Raw genomic sequence first — 17418 nt, forward strand, 5'->3', positions numbered from 1 at the left:
CCGGATCCGTCGTGCACTCCATTTGCCGGAGGTGCCTGCCGGATCCGTAACACCGCAAGTGAACTGAAAGCATTTGAAGACGGATCGGTCTTCAAAATGCGTTCAGTGTTACTATGGCAGCCAGGACGCTATTAAAGTCCTGGCTGCCATAGTAGTAGTGGGGAGTGGGGGAGAAGTATACTTACAGTCCGTGCGGCTCCCGGGGCGCTCCAGAATGAGCGTCAGAGCGCCCCATGCGCATGGATGACGTGATCCATGCGATCACGTCATCCATGCGCGTGGGGCGCCCTGACGTCACTCTGAAGCGCCCCCGGGAGCCGCACAGTAAGTATACTACTCCCCACTAAACTTTACCATGGCAAACAGGACTTTAGCATCCTGGCAGCCATGGTAACCATTCAGAAAAAGCTAGACATCATATCCGGTAATGCGCCGAAACGACGTTTAGCTTAAGGCCGGATCCGGATTAATGCCTTTCAATGGGCATTAAATCCGGATCCGGCCTTGCGGCAAGTGTTCAGGATTTTTGACCGGAGCAAAAAGCGCAGCATGCTGCGGTATTTTCTCCGGCCAAAAAAACGTTCCGGTCCGGAACTGAAGACATCCTGATGCATCCTGAATGGATTTCTCTCCATTCAGAATGCATTAGGATAAAACTGATCAGGATTCTTCCGGCATAGAGCCCCGACGACGGAACTCTATGCTGGAACACAACAACGCAAGTGTGAAAGAGCCCTAAGGCTACTTTCACATTACCGTCATGGATCTGCAAAAATGCTTCTGTTACAATAATACAACCGCATGCATCCGTCATGAACAGATCCGGTTGTCTTATGTCTTTTATAGCCATGACACGATGTTTTCTATTGTGTCAGAGAAAACGGATCCTTCCCCGTACATTGTATGTCAGGACAGATCTGTCTTGCTTCGTACCACATAACGGACAGAAAAACGCTGCTTGCAGCGCTTTTCTGTCCACGATGGGAGCACAACCAAATGGAACGGAATGCATTTTGGTGCATTCCGTTTCTTCCCCATTGACAATGAATGGGTACAAAATGGAAAGGGAAAACGCTAGTGTGAAAGTAGCCTTAACTGCGCCGAGCATGACTGGCTCTAACCGGTTATTTCAGGCTGAAGAGCGGGAAGATTTGATTTGTCTGATTAGTTGGAAGCGCCAATGGTGGGAAGCATGTCCTTTAAAGTGCCATGTTTGACCAGGGCTGGTGCCTGTTGAAGAAGACCGAAGACCAGCGTCCCTCCATTTTGAATTGTCGTAATGTTTATTAGTGGGAGTTTTGTTACTGGGTGGACTGATTTAGATGGATCTGATGTTTTTAACTGAGGACAATATGAATATTTATGGGTTTAATTAATTTATTCAGATGAATTATGGTAATTAACGAAAGTATTTATTTCAAATATTTTCATCTGAAGACTGGTGTAGAGTGCGTTTATTGAGGATTTATTAATGAGTAGGCTTGAGCCACCATATGCAGAGTGATACGTGACGTGCTATGCAGAAAATCGGCTCCAGATTCAATAAACGTCCTCTAAAACTTCTTTATTTTGGTATAAAATAGTACAGCAGACACATCCACCTTGTATACAGTGATTGTTGACGCGTTTCAGACACTACGTCCGTAACGTGCTATGTATGCAGCAGACACACGAGGGCGCTGCTGAGGCAGCTGGGTGACAGACAGCAGCGTTTGCAGATTTGCAGGGACATTAGAGGAGGCGTCGGGGAGAAGCCGGCTGAGGATGGATACGGGCAGGTTGGTTGCGGTGGATATTGGATGTGAGTGCTGAGCGGTTACCGGCGCAGGCAGCAGGTTGGGGACCGGGAGGAGCCGGGCATGCAGTAGAATGGTCGCAGGTGGCTGGGAGCCGCAGGAGAAGTGATGAGAAGCTGCGCTGGGACTGTGCTCGGATGCTGTAGTGCTCAGCCAGGATAGCCGGCGGCAGGAAGGGGTCCTGTCCCTGCTGCATCCTATGGAGACTGTCAATCCCGAGCCCAGGCTGCTGCAGAGCCTCGCTGACAAGAAGCGGCTCAACAGGGCGCCTTCCCCGGCCAGACCCTTCTTGAAAGACTCGCACCCCAGGGCGCCCCCTGCTAAACCCTCCGTGCTGCCCCCCAAGTCTCCCAGCCCCGGCATCAGACGCCAGTCCTCCGGGCTCCTCGTCACCCAGAACCGCCTGTCCAGGCGCAGCGTTCCGGCCAAAGACAAACCAAACCCCGCGAAAGCCGCCAGTGCCAAGGCTTCCCTGAGCAGCAAGAGGGCGTCCAGGCCGAGCCATGGAGCGGTGGAGCCGGGCAGCAGGAGGGAGCCGCTCTGTGCCCCTTCCTCCCCTCTGACTGCGGCAGGTGCCGGGCGCAGGAGGGCGCACAAGCTGGAGCCCCCCTCCCCAGGAGCCAGGGTCAGCCACACTGACAGCAGCTCCGACCTGTCCGACTGCCCCTCCGAGCCCCTCTCTGATGAACAGCGCCCCCTAGCGGCTCACAGCAGTGACAACGAGTCCGGCTGCAGCGAGCGGCTGGTGGCATCCTTGCCAGAGAGAGTCCTTACTGCGGAAGCCAAACAGGATGGCCCCAGGAATGAAGAGCCCAAGGGAGCTAGGAGCACCCCAAGTAAAAACCCTGCACCCCCAAATCCAGGACAAGACGAGGAGCTGCTCAGGGAGCTGGAGGAGCTGCGCTCTGAGAATGACTATCTCAAGGTGAGTGTTGGTTGACAATGGTGGTGGTGCCCCTAGAGCAAGGCCACCCCACCCTGCAGGAGACACTGGTCAGCCACATCTGGTTACTGTAGTGCCACCAGGGTGGGTAAAGTGGGGGGACACAAAGGCCCTCGCCCAGGGTAGACACCATTTCCTTGATCCATGGATGATGTATCACACCATTTCAGCCTAATGTATTTGCATTTAGCAGTAGATATTTGAAAGTTCACCACCACCACCCGAGACAAACCTCTCTGTGTGGAAAGTTCAACCATAACAGTTAGTGGTTGGTGTTGTACCCATTGAATGCCGCTTTGAAATCTCATGTTGGAGCTGTCCCAGAGTCTGCTGTAATCTAACCAGTTCTTGAGGGATCACGTGGCCTGCACTACCACTCCTTTCCTGTAGAAGTGCTGTAGGACACTTCAGGTGATCTCTCTCTCTAGCGGTTGCAGTTCTGGGCTGTTACATGGCTGCAGTACCACCCGCTAGCTTACATTTATTACTACTGGTGTATAGGTGTCTGACCGTAAAGAGGTCTGTCTCCCATATATCGGAGCTGTGAGATGACATCACTTCTGCCTGCTGTGTAGGTGTGACATCATGAAACACCATGGTAGAAGAAGTGGCACATTAGCAATGCAGCATCTTATATTATGTATACAGTGGGACCTCAGGTTAATCTAAGTGTAGGAAATGCAATAAAACAATTATCATTTGTGCACCTGTTAGGGCTCATTCACACGACCGTAGCCCATCTGTGACCGTATTGCGGGCCACAAACAGTGGTTCCACAATATAGGGCACTGGCTGTGTAAATCGCACCTTTGACTTGAACGGGTCCGCAATCTGCAAGGCACGGTGCGGAGGGAAGGCACTGGTCGGAATCGCTTCCGTGAGCTTTTTGGTCAGTGCCTCCACCCCGCAAAAGATGGGACATGTCCTATCTTTTTCCATATACAGCCAGGGCCATAAATATTGGGACACCAACACAATTCTAAGATTTTTGGCTCTATACACCACCACAATGGATTTGAAATGAAACGAACAAGATGTGCTTTAACTGCAGACTGTCAGCTTTATTTGAGGGTATTTACATCCAAATCAGGTGAACGGTGCAGGAATTACAACAGTTTGCATATGTGCCTCCCACTTGTTAAGGGACCAAAAGTAATGGTAATAATGGTAATAATCATAAATCAAACTTTCACTTTTTAATACTTGGTTGCAAATCCTTTGCAGTCAATTACAGCCTGAAGTCTGGAACGCATAGACATCACCAGACGCTGGGTTTCATCCCTGGTGATGCTCTGCCAGGCCTCTACTGCAACTGTCTTCAGTTCCTTCTTGTTCTTGGGGCATTTTCCCTTCAGTTTTGTCTTCAGCAAGGGAAATGCATGCTCAATCGGATTCAGGTCCGGTGATTGACTTGGCCATTGCATAACATTCCACTTCTTTCCCTTAAAAAACTCTTTGGTTGATTTTGCAGTATGCTTTGGGTCATTGTCCATCTGCAGTGTGAAGCGCCGTCCAATGAGTTCTGAAGCATTTGGCTGAATAGGAGCAGATAATATTGCCCGAAACACTTCAGAATTCATCCTGCTGCTTGTCAGCAGTCACATCATAAATAAATACAAGAGAACCAGTTCCATTGGCAGCCATACATGCCCACGCCATGACATTACCACCACCATGCTTCACTGATGAGGTGGCATGCTTAGGATCATGAGCAGTTCCTTTCCTTCTCCATACTCTTCTCTTCCCATTACTCTGGTATAAGTTGATCTTGGTCTCATCTGTCCATAGGATGTTGTTCCAGAACTGTGAAGGCTTTTTTAGATGTCATTTGGCAAACTCTAATCTGGCCTTCCTGTTTTTGAGGCTCACCAATGATTTACATCTTGTGGTGAACCCTCTGTATTCACTCTGGTGAAGTCTTCTCTTGATTGTTGACTTTGACACACATACACCTACCTCCTGAAGAGTGTTCTTGATCTGGCCAACTGTTGTGAAGGGTGTTTTCTTCACCAGGGAAAGAATTCTTCGGTCATCCACCACAGTTTTCTGTGGTCTTCCAGGTCTTTTGGTGTTGCTGAGCTCACCGGTACGTTCCTTCTTTTTAAGAATGTTCCAAACAGTTGTTTTGGCCACGCCTAATGTTTTTGCTATCTCTCTGATGGGTTGTTTTTGTTTTTCAGCCTAATGATGGCTTGTTTCACTGATACAGACAGCTCTATGAATCTCATCATGAGAGTTGCCAGCACAGATTCCAAATACAAATAGCACACTTGAACTGAACTCTGGACCTTTTATCTGCTCATTGTAATTGGGATAATAAGGGAATAACACACACCCGGACATGGAACAGCTGAGAAGCCAATTGTCCCATTACTTTTGGTCCCTTAACAGGTGGGAGGCACATATGCAAACTGTTGTAATTCCTACACCGTTCACCTGATTTGGATGTAAATACCCTCAAATTAAAGCTGACAGTCTGCAGTTAAAGCACATCTTGTTTGTTTCATTTCAAATCCATTGTGGTGGTGTATAGAGCCAAAAATGTTAGATTTGTGTCGATGTCCCAATATTTATGGACCTGACTGTATTGCGGATTGTGGACCCATTTAACTGAATGGGTCTGCGCCGCAATACGGGATTCACATGGCTGGTGCCCGTGCATTATGGACAGCAATTTGCGATCCGCTGCACGGACGCCTTACATTTAGGCCTCATGCACACGACAGTATTTTTTTGCGGTCCGCAAAAAGCTGTTCCGTTGTTCCGTGATCCGTTTCCGTTTTTGTTTCCGTGTGTCTTCCTTGATTTTTGGAGGATCACCAGACATGAAAAGTGAAAAAAAAGTTTGCCTTGCAAATGATAGGAAAAAAATGGACGCGGATGACAATCTTGTGTGCCTCCGTGTTTTTTCACGGACCCATTGACTTGAATGGGTCCGTGAACCGTTGTCCGTGAAAAAAATAGGACAGGTCATATTTTTTTGACGGACTGGAAACACGGATCACGGACGCGGATGTCAAATGGTGCATTATCCGAGTTTTCAACGGACCCATTGAAAGTCAATGGGTCCACAGAAAATCACGGAAAACGGAACAACGGACAGGGAACACAACAACGGTCGTGTGCATGAGGCCTTAAACAGATTTTTGGACTCCTCCCAAAAATATGTGAGGGCAGGGAAACTGAAAGAAAGAAAAAACACCTATTGAATGTCGCTCTGTTCCAGAGGCTCCCATCCTCAGCGGACTGGAAATGTGACATCCTCCCTGTGGTCACGTGGAGCTCTGCAGCCATTCACTGGACTCAGCAGTGACATGTGCTTTAGGGCTCATGCACATAGCCGTAGTTTCATCCGCATCTGGTCTGTGTTTTTTGTGGACTCATTCATCTCAGTGGAACTGCAAAAGGTGTGCTGTTCACATCCGCAAGTCAAGTCCGTTCCGTGTCCCAGCCAAAAAATAGTTGTCCATTTTGTGGACAATGATAGGACATTTTTACAGAAGTAAAAAAAAAAAAATGGTGGCGTGCACTCGGCCATGATCTGTCTTTTGCAGATCCGCGATTTGCGGACCGCCAAACATGGGCGTGTGCATGAGCCCTTAGGCCCCTTTCACACGGGCAAGTATTCCGCGCGGATGCGATGCGTGAGGTGAACGCATTGCACCCGCACTGAATACCGACCCATTCATTTCTATGGGGCTGTTTTACATGAGCAGTGATTTTCACGCATCACTTGTGCGTTGCGTGAAAATCGCAGCATGCTCTATATTCTGCGTTTTTCACGCAACGCAGGCCCCATAGAAGTGAATGGGGCTGCGTGAAAATGGCAAGCATCCGCAAGCAAGTGCGGATGCGGTGCGATTTTCACGCACGCTTGCTAGGAGACGATCGGGATGGAGACCCGATCATTATTATTTTTCCTTATAACATGGTTATAAGGGAAAATAATAGCATTCTGAATACAGAATGCATAGTAAAACAGCGCTGGAGGGGTTAAAAAATAAATAAATTTAACTCGCCTTAGTCCACTTGATCGCGGCCCGGCATCTCCTTCTCTCTCCTCTGCTGAACAGGACCTGTGGTGAGCATTAATTACAGGTAAAGGACCTTTGGGGACGTCACTCCGGTCATCACATGATCCATCACCATGGTAAAAGATCATGTGATGGATCATGTGATGACCGGAGTGACGTCCCCAAAGGTCCTTTACCTGTAATTAATGCTCACCACAGGTCCTGTTCAGCAAAGGAGACAGAAGGAAATGCCGGGCTACGCGATCAAGTGGACTAAGGCGAGTTAAATTATTATTTATTTATTTTTAACCCCTCCAGCGCTAGTTTACTATGCAGTCTGTATTCAGAATGCTATTATTTTCCCTTATAACTATGTTATAAGGGGAAATAATACAATCTACAGAACACCGATCCCAAGCCCGAACTTCTGTGAAGAAGTTCGGGTTTGGGTACCAAACATGCGCGATTTTTCTCACGCGAGTGCAAAACGCATTACAATGTTTTGCACTCACGCGGAAAAATCGCGGGTGTTCCCGTAACACACCCGCACATTTTCCCGCAACGCCCGTGTGAAAGAGGCCTAAGACCACTTGAAAAATGGCAAAAAATCTTATTTAGCATGGCTGGATCTTAACAAGGTTCCAAGTAGAGCTTCAACATGCAACAAGAAGAAATGGGAGTGAGAGTAAACGGTTCTGAGGCCGCCACAAAATATCATCCTAAAATAAGGACTAAAAATAAAGATTAGAGACAAATAAGCAGATAAGGCTACTTTCACATCTGCGCTTTCCCTTTCCGCTATTGAGATCCATCATAGGATCTCAATAACGAAGGAAGACGCTTCCATTTTGTCCCTATTCATTATCAATGGGGACAAAACTGAACTGAACGAAGCGGAGTCCACCAGAATGCACCATCGCGGAAAGATCCGTCTTGGCTATGTTAGAGATAATACAACCGGATCCCTTCATAACGGATTGTCTGTGTGAACAAGAAGCAAGAAAACCTTGCAGCGAGCACAATCTTTTCTTTTGGACTGAGACTCTTGAGGCTTGTTCACACGAGCGGATGCCGTGCGGGTAATCTGCTGCGTGAAAGAGAGCCAAGCCCCATTCCGGACGGCAGAGACACGGAGCGTTAACATGATTGATAATGCTCCGTGCCTCTCTGTGATCTTTTTACTACAAAGTCCCGGGGACAACTTTATCTCACTGTGATTTTGTAGTAAAAAGATCACAGAGAGGCACGGAGTATTATCAATCATGTTACTGCTCCGTGTCTCTGCCGTCCGGAACGGGGCTTGGCACTCTTTCACGCAGCAGATTACCCGCACGGCATCCCTTAGGCTATGATATGTTTTTTTGTGGATCTTATCATTTGCAGCCTTCTTGGTGCTTCTTGAAAATCCACAGATATCGCCGTTTGAACTTTAAAGGGGTCATCCTACAAATTTACAACTCTTTTTACTCGCCTAACTGGAGAACTTTTTTTTTTTTTCTTTTTTGTGGGAGGACAGCAGCTGGTCAAGCTCCTGCATCTCCCAAGATGCCTTGCAATTAGCTCTTGTTAACCCCTTACTCCCCCGCATGGATAATAACCCCTCATGTATAGCTGCTATATATGATTTGTAATGCCCCCCCCCTGTCTAGGAATGAATTGTGTCCTGGGCCTGATAGAGCAGAGAAGCGGAGCAGTGCGGACACAATACTGCATTTTGCTGTTTCCTCCCCCTGAGCAGAAGCTACGGTGCTAGAAAAACGTATGCATTGTCCCTTACAGTGATCATGTTTTGACATGATGGTGATTATTTCTTTCCCAATTGAAGTCAAAGGGGGAATAAATGTAACCTCATCACAAGAGTATTGAGGAGTTAAAAACCACAGCGTGCCATGGAAATGTGCAGATTATCACATATAGTGTATTGGATATCTCCAAACCCAACTCGCCATAGAGGAAGCTGTGCGTGGGTGTGAATATGTGATTATGGTCAGAATCTGTACAGGACGAGACATCATACTGCTATCAAAAGGGAGGACCGGCGATCGGCCGAACATTCCTTCAGATCATTGTCCTTTAGAAACATTCCCAGCCGTGCTGATTTGTCATTGATCACGTCTTTTCTGCCAGCATAGAAATCATTTGTCGGCAGGGCACCCCGTTGTGGATACAGGGGATGTGCTGCCCACCATATGCTAGCTGTATGGCTATAAGTGAGCCTTCTTCCCCATACAGCAAGTGATTGCTCCATTGAAATGCACGCTGCTGACTTGGTCCATTCACACGTCTGTATGAATGGTCCGGATCCGTTCCGCAGGTGCTGACCCATTCATTTTCGATAGGGCTGGAATGGATGCGGACAGCACACTATGTGCTGTCTGCATCCGCATTTTCGGATCTGCACTTCCGAATCCGCAATTCCGTTCCCGAAAAAAATAGAACATGTCCTATTCTTGTCCGCAACTGCGGACAAGAAAAGGCATTTTCTATTATAGTGCCGGCGATGTGTGGTCCGCGAAATGCGGAACGCACATTGCCGAAGTCCGTGATTTGCGGACCGCAAAACGCCTACGGACGTGTGAATGGACCCTAAAACAGGCAGATTATCTCCCTATGAACATGTTATCAACAGGTTTATGTGCCAGGGGACAGTAATGATCACACTGACATATGTATTCTGCAGTCCGCAAAAACGGATCCACAAAAAATACGGATGACATCCGTGTGCTCCTATTAGAACAGCTGGCCCCTAATAGAACAGTCTTATTCTTGTCCGTGATGTGGACATCACTAGGACATGTTCTATTCTTTTGCGGAACGGACATACGGAAACGGAGTAACTGAACAGACACGGAAAGAAAATACATTTGTGTGCGTGAGCCCTTATTCTCACGTATAATACTCTGGGCTTTTAATATTGATGACCTATCTATCCCTGCTGCTATAACTATGGCAAAGCAGCGGCGAGCAGGAAGAGAGACGGGAGGCGGCACGCGCACACAGCGCACACCTTCCCATCATTCAGCTGATGGGCGGGGGTGCCGGCTGAGCATAGGTCATCAATATTAAAAGCCTGGAGAACCCCTTTACTGATTTTACCCAGTTCCTGGCCATAATATTCTGCAGTACGTGTAGGACTGTATTATAGGCTTGTGTCAAGCAGAGAGAAACCATATCTTGAGCAGCCAGTTGCTGAGTACTGTGTAATAGCAGTGACCTTTCTAGGGAATCCGGCCCAAGACATAAAATGTGTCTGTAGTCTCGTCTCTGGTACTTTGGGACTCTTTGAATTTGGACTTTTGCTGCATTTGTTTGTTTGGATAAGAATTATTCGATATACTGTATCTAAGAGGACCTGACTTTTATTAATCCTGCATGTAAGCATCCCTGATGAAATATGATGGGGGGGAAGAAGGATAAGGTATATTGGATTTTAAAAGGCCGATGCTTTGGTTCCCACGGCCAGGTCTACATAGAGGCAGATATGACTGCACCCTCCATGACAGGGCAGTCCTCAATTCTACCATAATGCCAGTTTCATATTTGGTGAATTTGTTCTGGGTTCCCGGTGCATAAAGTACAGCACGGTGCTAGTAACTGGTGCCCTACAAAAGCCCATTCACACATGACAGAATACAATTCAGATTTTATGGCGTGCTATGGATTTCCCAATAAGTCATGGATTCTTTTCATAATTCTGAAGATTTAACCCTTTGCTGATCATAATAGACCACTAATATTTCAGTCTTGGAAACTCCCTTAACGTGTGTGTGTGTGTGTGTGTGTGTGTGTGTGTATATATATATCCCTTAGGATTTATGGGTATTTCGGTTTTGCAATTTTCAGCATTAATTGACAGGAAATCGCGAGACTTTGTGTAATAACTTCGGAAATTGATGTCTACTGTAAAAAACTTTGGACCTTGGAACCGAACCCAAGTTCGGTATCAAGGTTTTTTTACATTTAATTTCCGAAGTTATTACACAAAGTCTCGCGAGACTTCGGCTAATACATTCTAATACTGTACGTTGCTCCGTACAGTATTAAAACGAAGATTTATGTGAATTGACTTCGGATGAAGCATCCTAAGTCGATTCGCTCATCCCTACTTGCAAGGCTCTGCCCTGTAGACACAACATCATCAGGGACCTTACCTCTGAGGGCGATGTTCTGCTCATTCTCATGGACACTGCCATTTAAACGTGATGTCAGCAATGATGCTGTGCCTTCAGGGGGAGGGGGCGATTTTTACAGTAGGGCTTCAAGCAGGCTTGGATCCAGGGCTGCTGCCAGGAATTTCAAGGCTCTCGACACTTAAAACAGTACTATAAGATCCCACCTTTACAACACAGCTTTTCCATAGAGGAATTAAAAGCAGCTTTTTACTATACAGAAGGTCCGGGGTTCAAATCTCATTTGCATCTGTAAAATCTTCTTTATAGTAAAAATGATGGCAAAAAAAATAGAATTTTTACTTTCAAGCTTTTTGATGATAAAAGTTCCAATTTCCTGCAATCTTATTGTTATTAAAAAATATCAAAGCAACAATGATTAAAGTTTTTGTAAGGCTACTTTCACACTGAGATCCGTTCAGGGCTCTCACAAGCGGTCCAAAACGGATCAGTTTTGCCCTAATGCATTCTGAATGGAAAAGGATCCGCTCAGAATGCATCAGTTCAGTCTCCATTCCGCTCCGTAGCTACTCATTACTGAGTTCATGTTTGGAAGTTGGATTTCTGTTTTGGGGGGGTTTAGTTTTTATTCGTTGTTTTCATTAAATTTAATGCTCAAAAAATGTTTTGTCTCTCTCCAATTTCTTCTTGTTGCATGTTGAAGCTCTACTTGGAACCTTGTTAAGATCCAGCCATGCTAAATATGATTTTTTGCCATTTTTCAAGTGGTCTTAAACTTTTGATCAGGACTGTATACTATTTACTAGCTGAAGGACCCGGCTTCGCTCGGGTATATTTAATCTATTTCATTTAATGTTTGTGTGTGTCGTTTAAGGGTACTTTCACACTAGCGTTATTCTTTTCCGGCGCTGAGTTCCGTCCTAGGGACTCAAATCCAGAAAATTACTGATCAGTTTTAGGCCGCTGATCACGGACGCGGAAGCCAAACGGTGCATTTTCCGATTTTTCCACGGACCCATTGAAAGTCAACGGGTCCGCGAAAAAAAACGGAACAACGGCCGCGGATACACACAACGGTCGTGTGCATGAGGCCTTATCCTAATGCATTCTGAATGGAGAGTAATCCGTTCAGGATGCATCAGGATGTCTTCAGTTCAGTCTTTTTGACTGATCAGGCTTTTCAGAAAACCGTAGCATGTTGTATTTTTACCTCCGGCCAAAAATCTTGAACACTTTGACTGAACGCTGGATCCGGTCTTTTTCCCATTGACTTGCATTAATGCCGGATCCGGCGCCGTGTGTTTGCATGTTAAACCCGAAAAATGTGAAAAAAAAGTTAGTCCATAAATGGCGGATCCGTTTTTTCCAATGCATTTTTTCATTGTGATCAAAATCCTGATCAGGATTCAAATGTAATCCATTTTCACACGTTTTTCCAGATCCGGCGGGCAGTTCCGGTGTCGGAATTGAATGCCGGATTTAAACAACGCTATTGTGAAAGTACGAAGTAGCCTAAGAGATATCAACACTATCCACTATAACAGTGACATCTACAGCACCCCGCTCCCAAAACAGTGACCTCCACAGCCCTCCACCCCTTAAAAGGGACCTGTCACCTCCTAAATGCATGTAAACCCGCCAGCAGTACCTCAGGGCAGCCCGCAGTGCGATACTAATCATACTTTTCATCCTGCAGTCCGATACTGCATAAGGTCAGAAAACGATCTTTTATCCTCCGTCTGCACTAATTTGCATGTTATATTTTTGCTGATAAGCGAACTGTAGGGGGTCAGCAAAAGGCCACACCTTTAGGAAGTGAAGTGTGTTATATTTAGCGTTAGTTACTTTTAGTTCCAAACCACATAAAAGTTTGATGACCATATCCAGCCCACACCCCACATCATAATGGTTTCATGCTAACCCAATCTATTTCGTACTCCTAGTTAGGGCTGCAGTAAACGAATATTTTAGTAATCGAGTATTCTACCGATTTTTTTTTTTTTTACGAGTAATTTAATAAGAAAAAATGAATTAATAGACTGTTTTCCTTTATAAAAACTCATCAGACCCCCTGCCATCAGTCCCCAACACCCTTCACCCCCCCCCCTCGTGCGATCAGCCCTACTGCATCAGCTCCACTATCCCCCGGTGTCATCAGCTCCACTATCCCCCGGTGTCATCAGTTCCACTATCCCCCGGTGTCATGAGCTCCACTATCCCCCGGTGTCATGAGCTCCACTATCCCCCGGTGTCATGAGCTCCACTATCCCCCGGTGCCATCAGCTCCACTATCCCCCGGTGCCATCAGCTCCACTATCCCCCGGTGCCATCAGCTCCACTATCCCCCGGTGCCATCAGCTCCACTATCCCCCGGTGCCATCAGCTCCACTATCCCCCGGTGCCATCAGCTCCACTATCCCCCGGTGCCATCAGGTCCACTATCCCCCGGTGCCATCAGCTCCACTATCCCCCGGTGCCATCAGCTCCACTATCCCCCGGTGCCATCAGCTCCACTATCCCCCGGTGCCATCAGCTCCACTATCCCCCGGTGTCATCAGCTCCACTATCCCCCGGTGTCACGGCTGTATGTGAGCAACAAGAGCATACACTGTAAATAGAGCTACTGACCGGACCCAAACTAGGGAGGATAAAGGGTGACCCCTGTCAGACCCTCAAAGCTCTCCCTATGCTGCTAAAGCACATGCCCGGATCCAAATGGTGGAACGAGGCATGCCCGCGTACCTAAGACTGATGACCACTGTAACCCCTACACTAGTGGAAGGGGCACGGCCACCGGTGCCCTGCTCAGTATATGGAGGGAACCGTGGTCGCCTCAGATCCAGTCAGGAAATAAACAGATACACAACAATGTCTGCACACTTAGCTGAAGGAGCTGCGGCAGCAGAGAAGACGGATCCAAGGAGAGCTGGCAATATCCGGAGTACTTGCTGCAGCAGAACACAGGTCCAGTGAAATGATGGCTTACAAGTGATGATACTCAAGCAAGAGCTACAACCCAAATGAGAAATATAATCCACGCCCTACAATAGGAGGAGGGGTGATTTAAAGGGAGGGAAATCAAACGCAGGAGGAACAGCTGGGAGGAAGGAAACAGAAAGTAAAGAGCAGTGAGAACTCCTCCCAGCTCTAGTAGTGACATCATCACAGGGGTGGAGAAACAGAGCTGTGAGAACGTCCCAAAGCTCTGGTAGTGACAGTACCCCCCCCTCTACGGGTGGACTCCGGACACCCAGGACCCACCTTCTCAGGATGAGCCCTATGAAATGCCCTGATGAGGCGAGTGGCTTTAATGTCCGACACCGGAACCCACATCCTCTCCTCAGGACCATAACCCTTCCAATGAACGAGGTACTGAAGAGAACCGCGGACAACGCGAGAGTCCACAATTCTGGAAACCTCAAACTCCAGATAGATTGCCATCAACCAAAATTGGAGGAGGAGGCAAAGAGGAGGTTACCGTGGGCTGGACATATGGTTTTAAGAGAGATCTGTGAAATACATTATGTATCTTCCAAACCCGTGGAAGATCAAGACGGAAGGCAACAGGATTGATGACTGACAAGATTTTATAAGGCCCAATAAACTTGGGACCCAATTTCCAGGAGGGAACCTTCAGTTTAATATTTCTTGTAGACAACCACACCAGATCACCCACATTCAGGTCCGGACCAGGCACACGTCTCTTATCAGCCACACGCTTATACTTCTCACTCATCTTTCTAAGATTACTCTGAATCTTTTGCCAAATGGTAGACAAAGACGAGGAAAATCTCTCCTCCTCAGGTAAACCAGAAAGAGCCCCTCCCGAGAATGTCCCAAACTGCGGATGGAAGCCTTATGCACCAAAGAATGGCGACTTATCAGAAGATTCCTGACGACGGTTGTTCAGAGCAAACTCAGCAAGAGGGAGAAATGAACACCAATCCTCCTGGTTCTCTGCCACAAAACAGCGCAAATATGTCTCCAGATTCTGATTGAGGCGCTCAGTCTGACCATTCGACTGCGGGTGAAAAGCAGAAGAGAAGGACAGCCGAACCCCCAGGCGAGAACAGAAAGCCTTCCAGAACCTGGACACAAACTGCGTGCCTGTATCGGAAACAATATCAGAGGGAATGCCATGCAATTTAACAATATGGTCGACAAAAGCTTGCGCCAACGTTTTAGCATTGGGTAAACCAGGGAAAGGTACGAAATGAGCCATCTTGCTAAAACGGTCCACCACCACCAGGATCACCGACTTCCCTGAGGAACGAGGAAGATCTGTGATAAAGTCTATGGACAGGTGTGTCCAAGGACGGGAAGGTATGGGTAACGGGAGAAGGGAACCTGAAGGCCGTGAACGAGGGACCTTAGCACGAGCGCACGTCTCACAAGCAGCCACAAAACCCTCCACCGACTTACGAAGAGCCGGCCACCAAAATCTCAGAGCAATGAGATCTACCGTGGCTCTACTCCCGGGGTGACCAGCAAGAACAGTATCATGATGCTCCTTGAAGAGTTTGTGACGTAGCTCAGGAGGCACAAACAACTTCCCAGAAGGACAACGGGCAGGTACCTCAGTCTGGGCAGCCTGGACCTCGGCCTCCAAATCAGAATATAGAGCAGAATCAACTACCCCCTCCGCCAAAATGGGACCCGGGTCCTCGGAGTTTCCTCCTCCCGGAAAACAGCGAGAGAGAGCATCAGCCTTCACATTTTTGATCCCAGGGCGGAATGTGACGACAAAATTGAATCTGGAGAAGAACATAGACCATCTGGCCTGTCTCGGATTCATACGCCTGGCCGACTCCAAGTATGCCAGATTCTTATAGTCGGTAAAAACGGTGATAGGGTGCCTGGCCCCCTCCACCCAATGGCGCCACTCCTCGAAAGCCAACTTGATGGCCAACAACTCCCTATCTCCCACATCATAGTTTTTCTCTGCCGGGGAGAGTTTTTTTAGAGAAAAAGGCACAGGGTCACCATTTGGCAGGAGAAGGGCCCTGGGACAAAACCGCACCCACACCCACCTCGGAAGCATCCACCTCAACAATAAAAGGTAAGGAAACATTGGGATGCACCAAGACGGGAGCAGACGCAAAACTCTCTTTAATCTTAGAAAAAGCTGCAAGCGCCTCCTCCGACCAAGAGGAAAAATCCGCCCCCTTTTTTGTCATGTCAGTGAGAGGTTTGACAACAGAGGAATAATTCAAAATGAACTTTCTGTAATAGTTCGCAAAACCCAGAAAGCGCATCAATGCCTTCTGATTCTCAGGAAGCTCCCACTCAAGTACAGCACGGACCTTCTCCGGATCCATGCGAAAACCAGAAGCAGAGAGGAGAAAACCCAGAAATTGAATCTCCGATACAATAAAAAGACATTTCTCCAGCTTGGCGTACAATTTATTTTCCTGCAGAATCTGCAGAACCTGAAAAAGATGATCCTGATGGGTCTGAACATCAGGGGAAAAAAATCAAAATATCATCAAGATACACCAATACAAATTTCCCCATTAAATGGTAGAAAATACTATTAACAAAATGCTGAAAGACGGCCGGAGCATTCATCAGGCCAAAAGGCATAACGAGATTCTCGAAATGCCCGTTAGGGGTATTAAAGGCCGTTTTCCATTCATCCCCCTCTCTGACCCTGACCAGGTTGTACGCGCCTCTCAAATCCAATTTGGAAAAAACCTTGGCCCCAACAATTTGGTTGAAGAGGTCCGGGATCAGAGGAAGGGGATAGGGATCGCGAATCGTGATACGGTTCAGCTCCCTAAAATCTAGGCAAGGTCTCAGAGAGCCATCTTTTTTTTTTTTTTTTTTTTTTTTAAAAACCCGCGGCAACAGGTGATTTTGAGGGACGAATATGCCCCTTATCGAGACTCTCGGAGATATAGGTTCGCATTGCGATTCTTTCCGGTTGTGAGAGATTGTAGAGGCGTGCTTTTGGCAGCTTGGCGCCGGGAATGAGGTTAATGGGACAGTCAAACTCCCAGTGAGGAGGTAGCTCCTGAACACCGCTCTGGGAAAACACGTCCGAGAAATCAGAGAGAAATGATGGCACAGTTTTAGTAGACACCTCTGCAAAAGTCGCTGTGAGACTATTCTCTCTACAAAAGTCACTCCACTCATTTATTTGCCTTCCTTGCCAATCAATAGTGGGGTTATGTCTAGTGAGCCAGGGTAACCCCAAAACTAGAGGAGAAGGCAATCCGTTAAGGACAAAACAAGATATATCCTCCACATGAGTGTCACCTACAGCTAGCCGGATATTGTGAACAATGCCCTTCAGAGATCTCTGTGAGAGTGGAGCAGAGTCCATAGCAAAAACAGGTATATCCTTTTCTAATGTGCAAACCTGAAAACCATGCATGGCTACAAATTGAGTGTCAATAAGATTGACGGCCGCTCCACTATTGACAAAAATCTCACAAGAAATGACTTTGCTCTCTAGCGCCACCCTGGCAGACAGGAGAAAACGGGAACTGCAGGTCAGAGGAAAAGCATCAATTCCTACATCAACTTTGCCCAAA

At 47.2% G+C, this 17418-nt stretch overlaps 1 protein-coding gene across 3 annotated transcripts in view; it reads left to right on the forward strand.

The window, feature by feature from the left end:
* Nucleotides 1-1739: 1739 nt before the first annotated feature.
* MTCL1 (microtubule crosslinking factor 1) overlaps nt 1740-17418 on the forward strand; it is a 195753-nt gene continuing 180074 nt past the window's right edge. For all 3 annotated transcript variants that reach the window (XM_040432034.1, XM_040432035.1, XM_040432037.1), the window contains exon 1: nt 1740-2721. In XM_040432034.1, coding sequence (XP_040287968.1) covers nt 1996-2721 — 726 coding nt within the window. In that variant the 5' untranslated portion in view covers nt 1740-1995. The remainder of the gene's footprint in view (nt 2722-17418) is intronic.

The sequence above is a fragment of the Bufo bufo genome, chromosome 5, assembly GCF_905171765.1.
Source record: "Bufo bufo chromosome 5, aBufBuf1.1, whole genome shotgun sequence".
NCBI classification, from domain to species: Eukaryota; Metazoa; Chordata; class Amphibia; order Anura; family Bufonidae; genus Bufo; species Bufo bufo.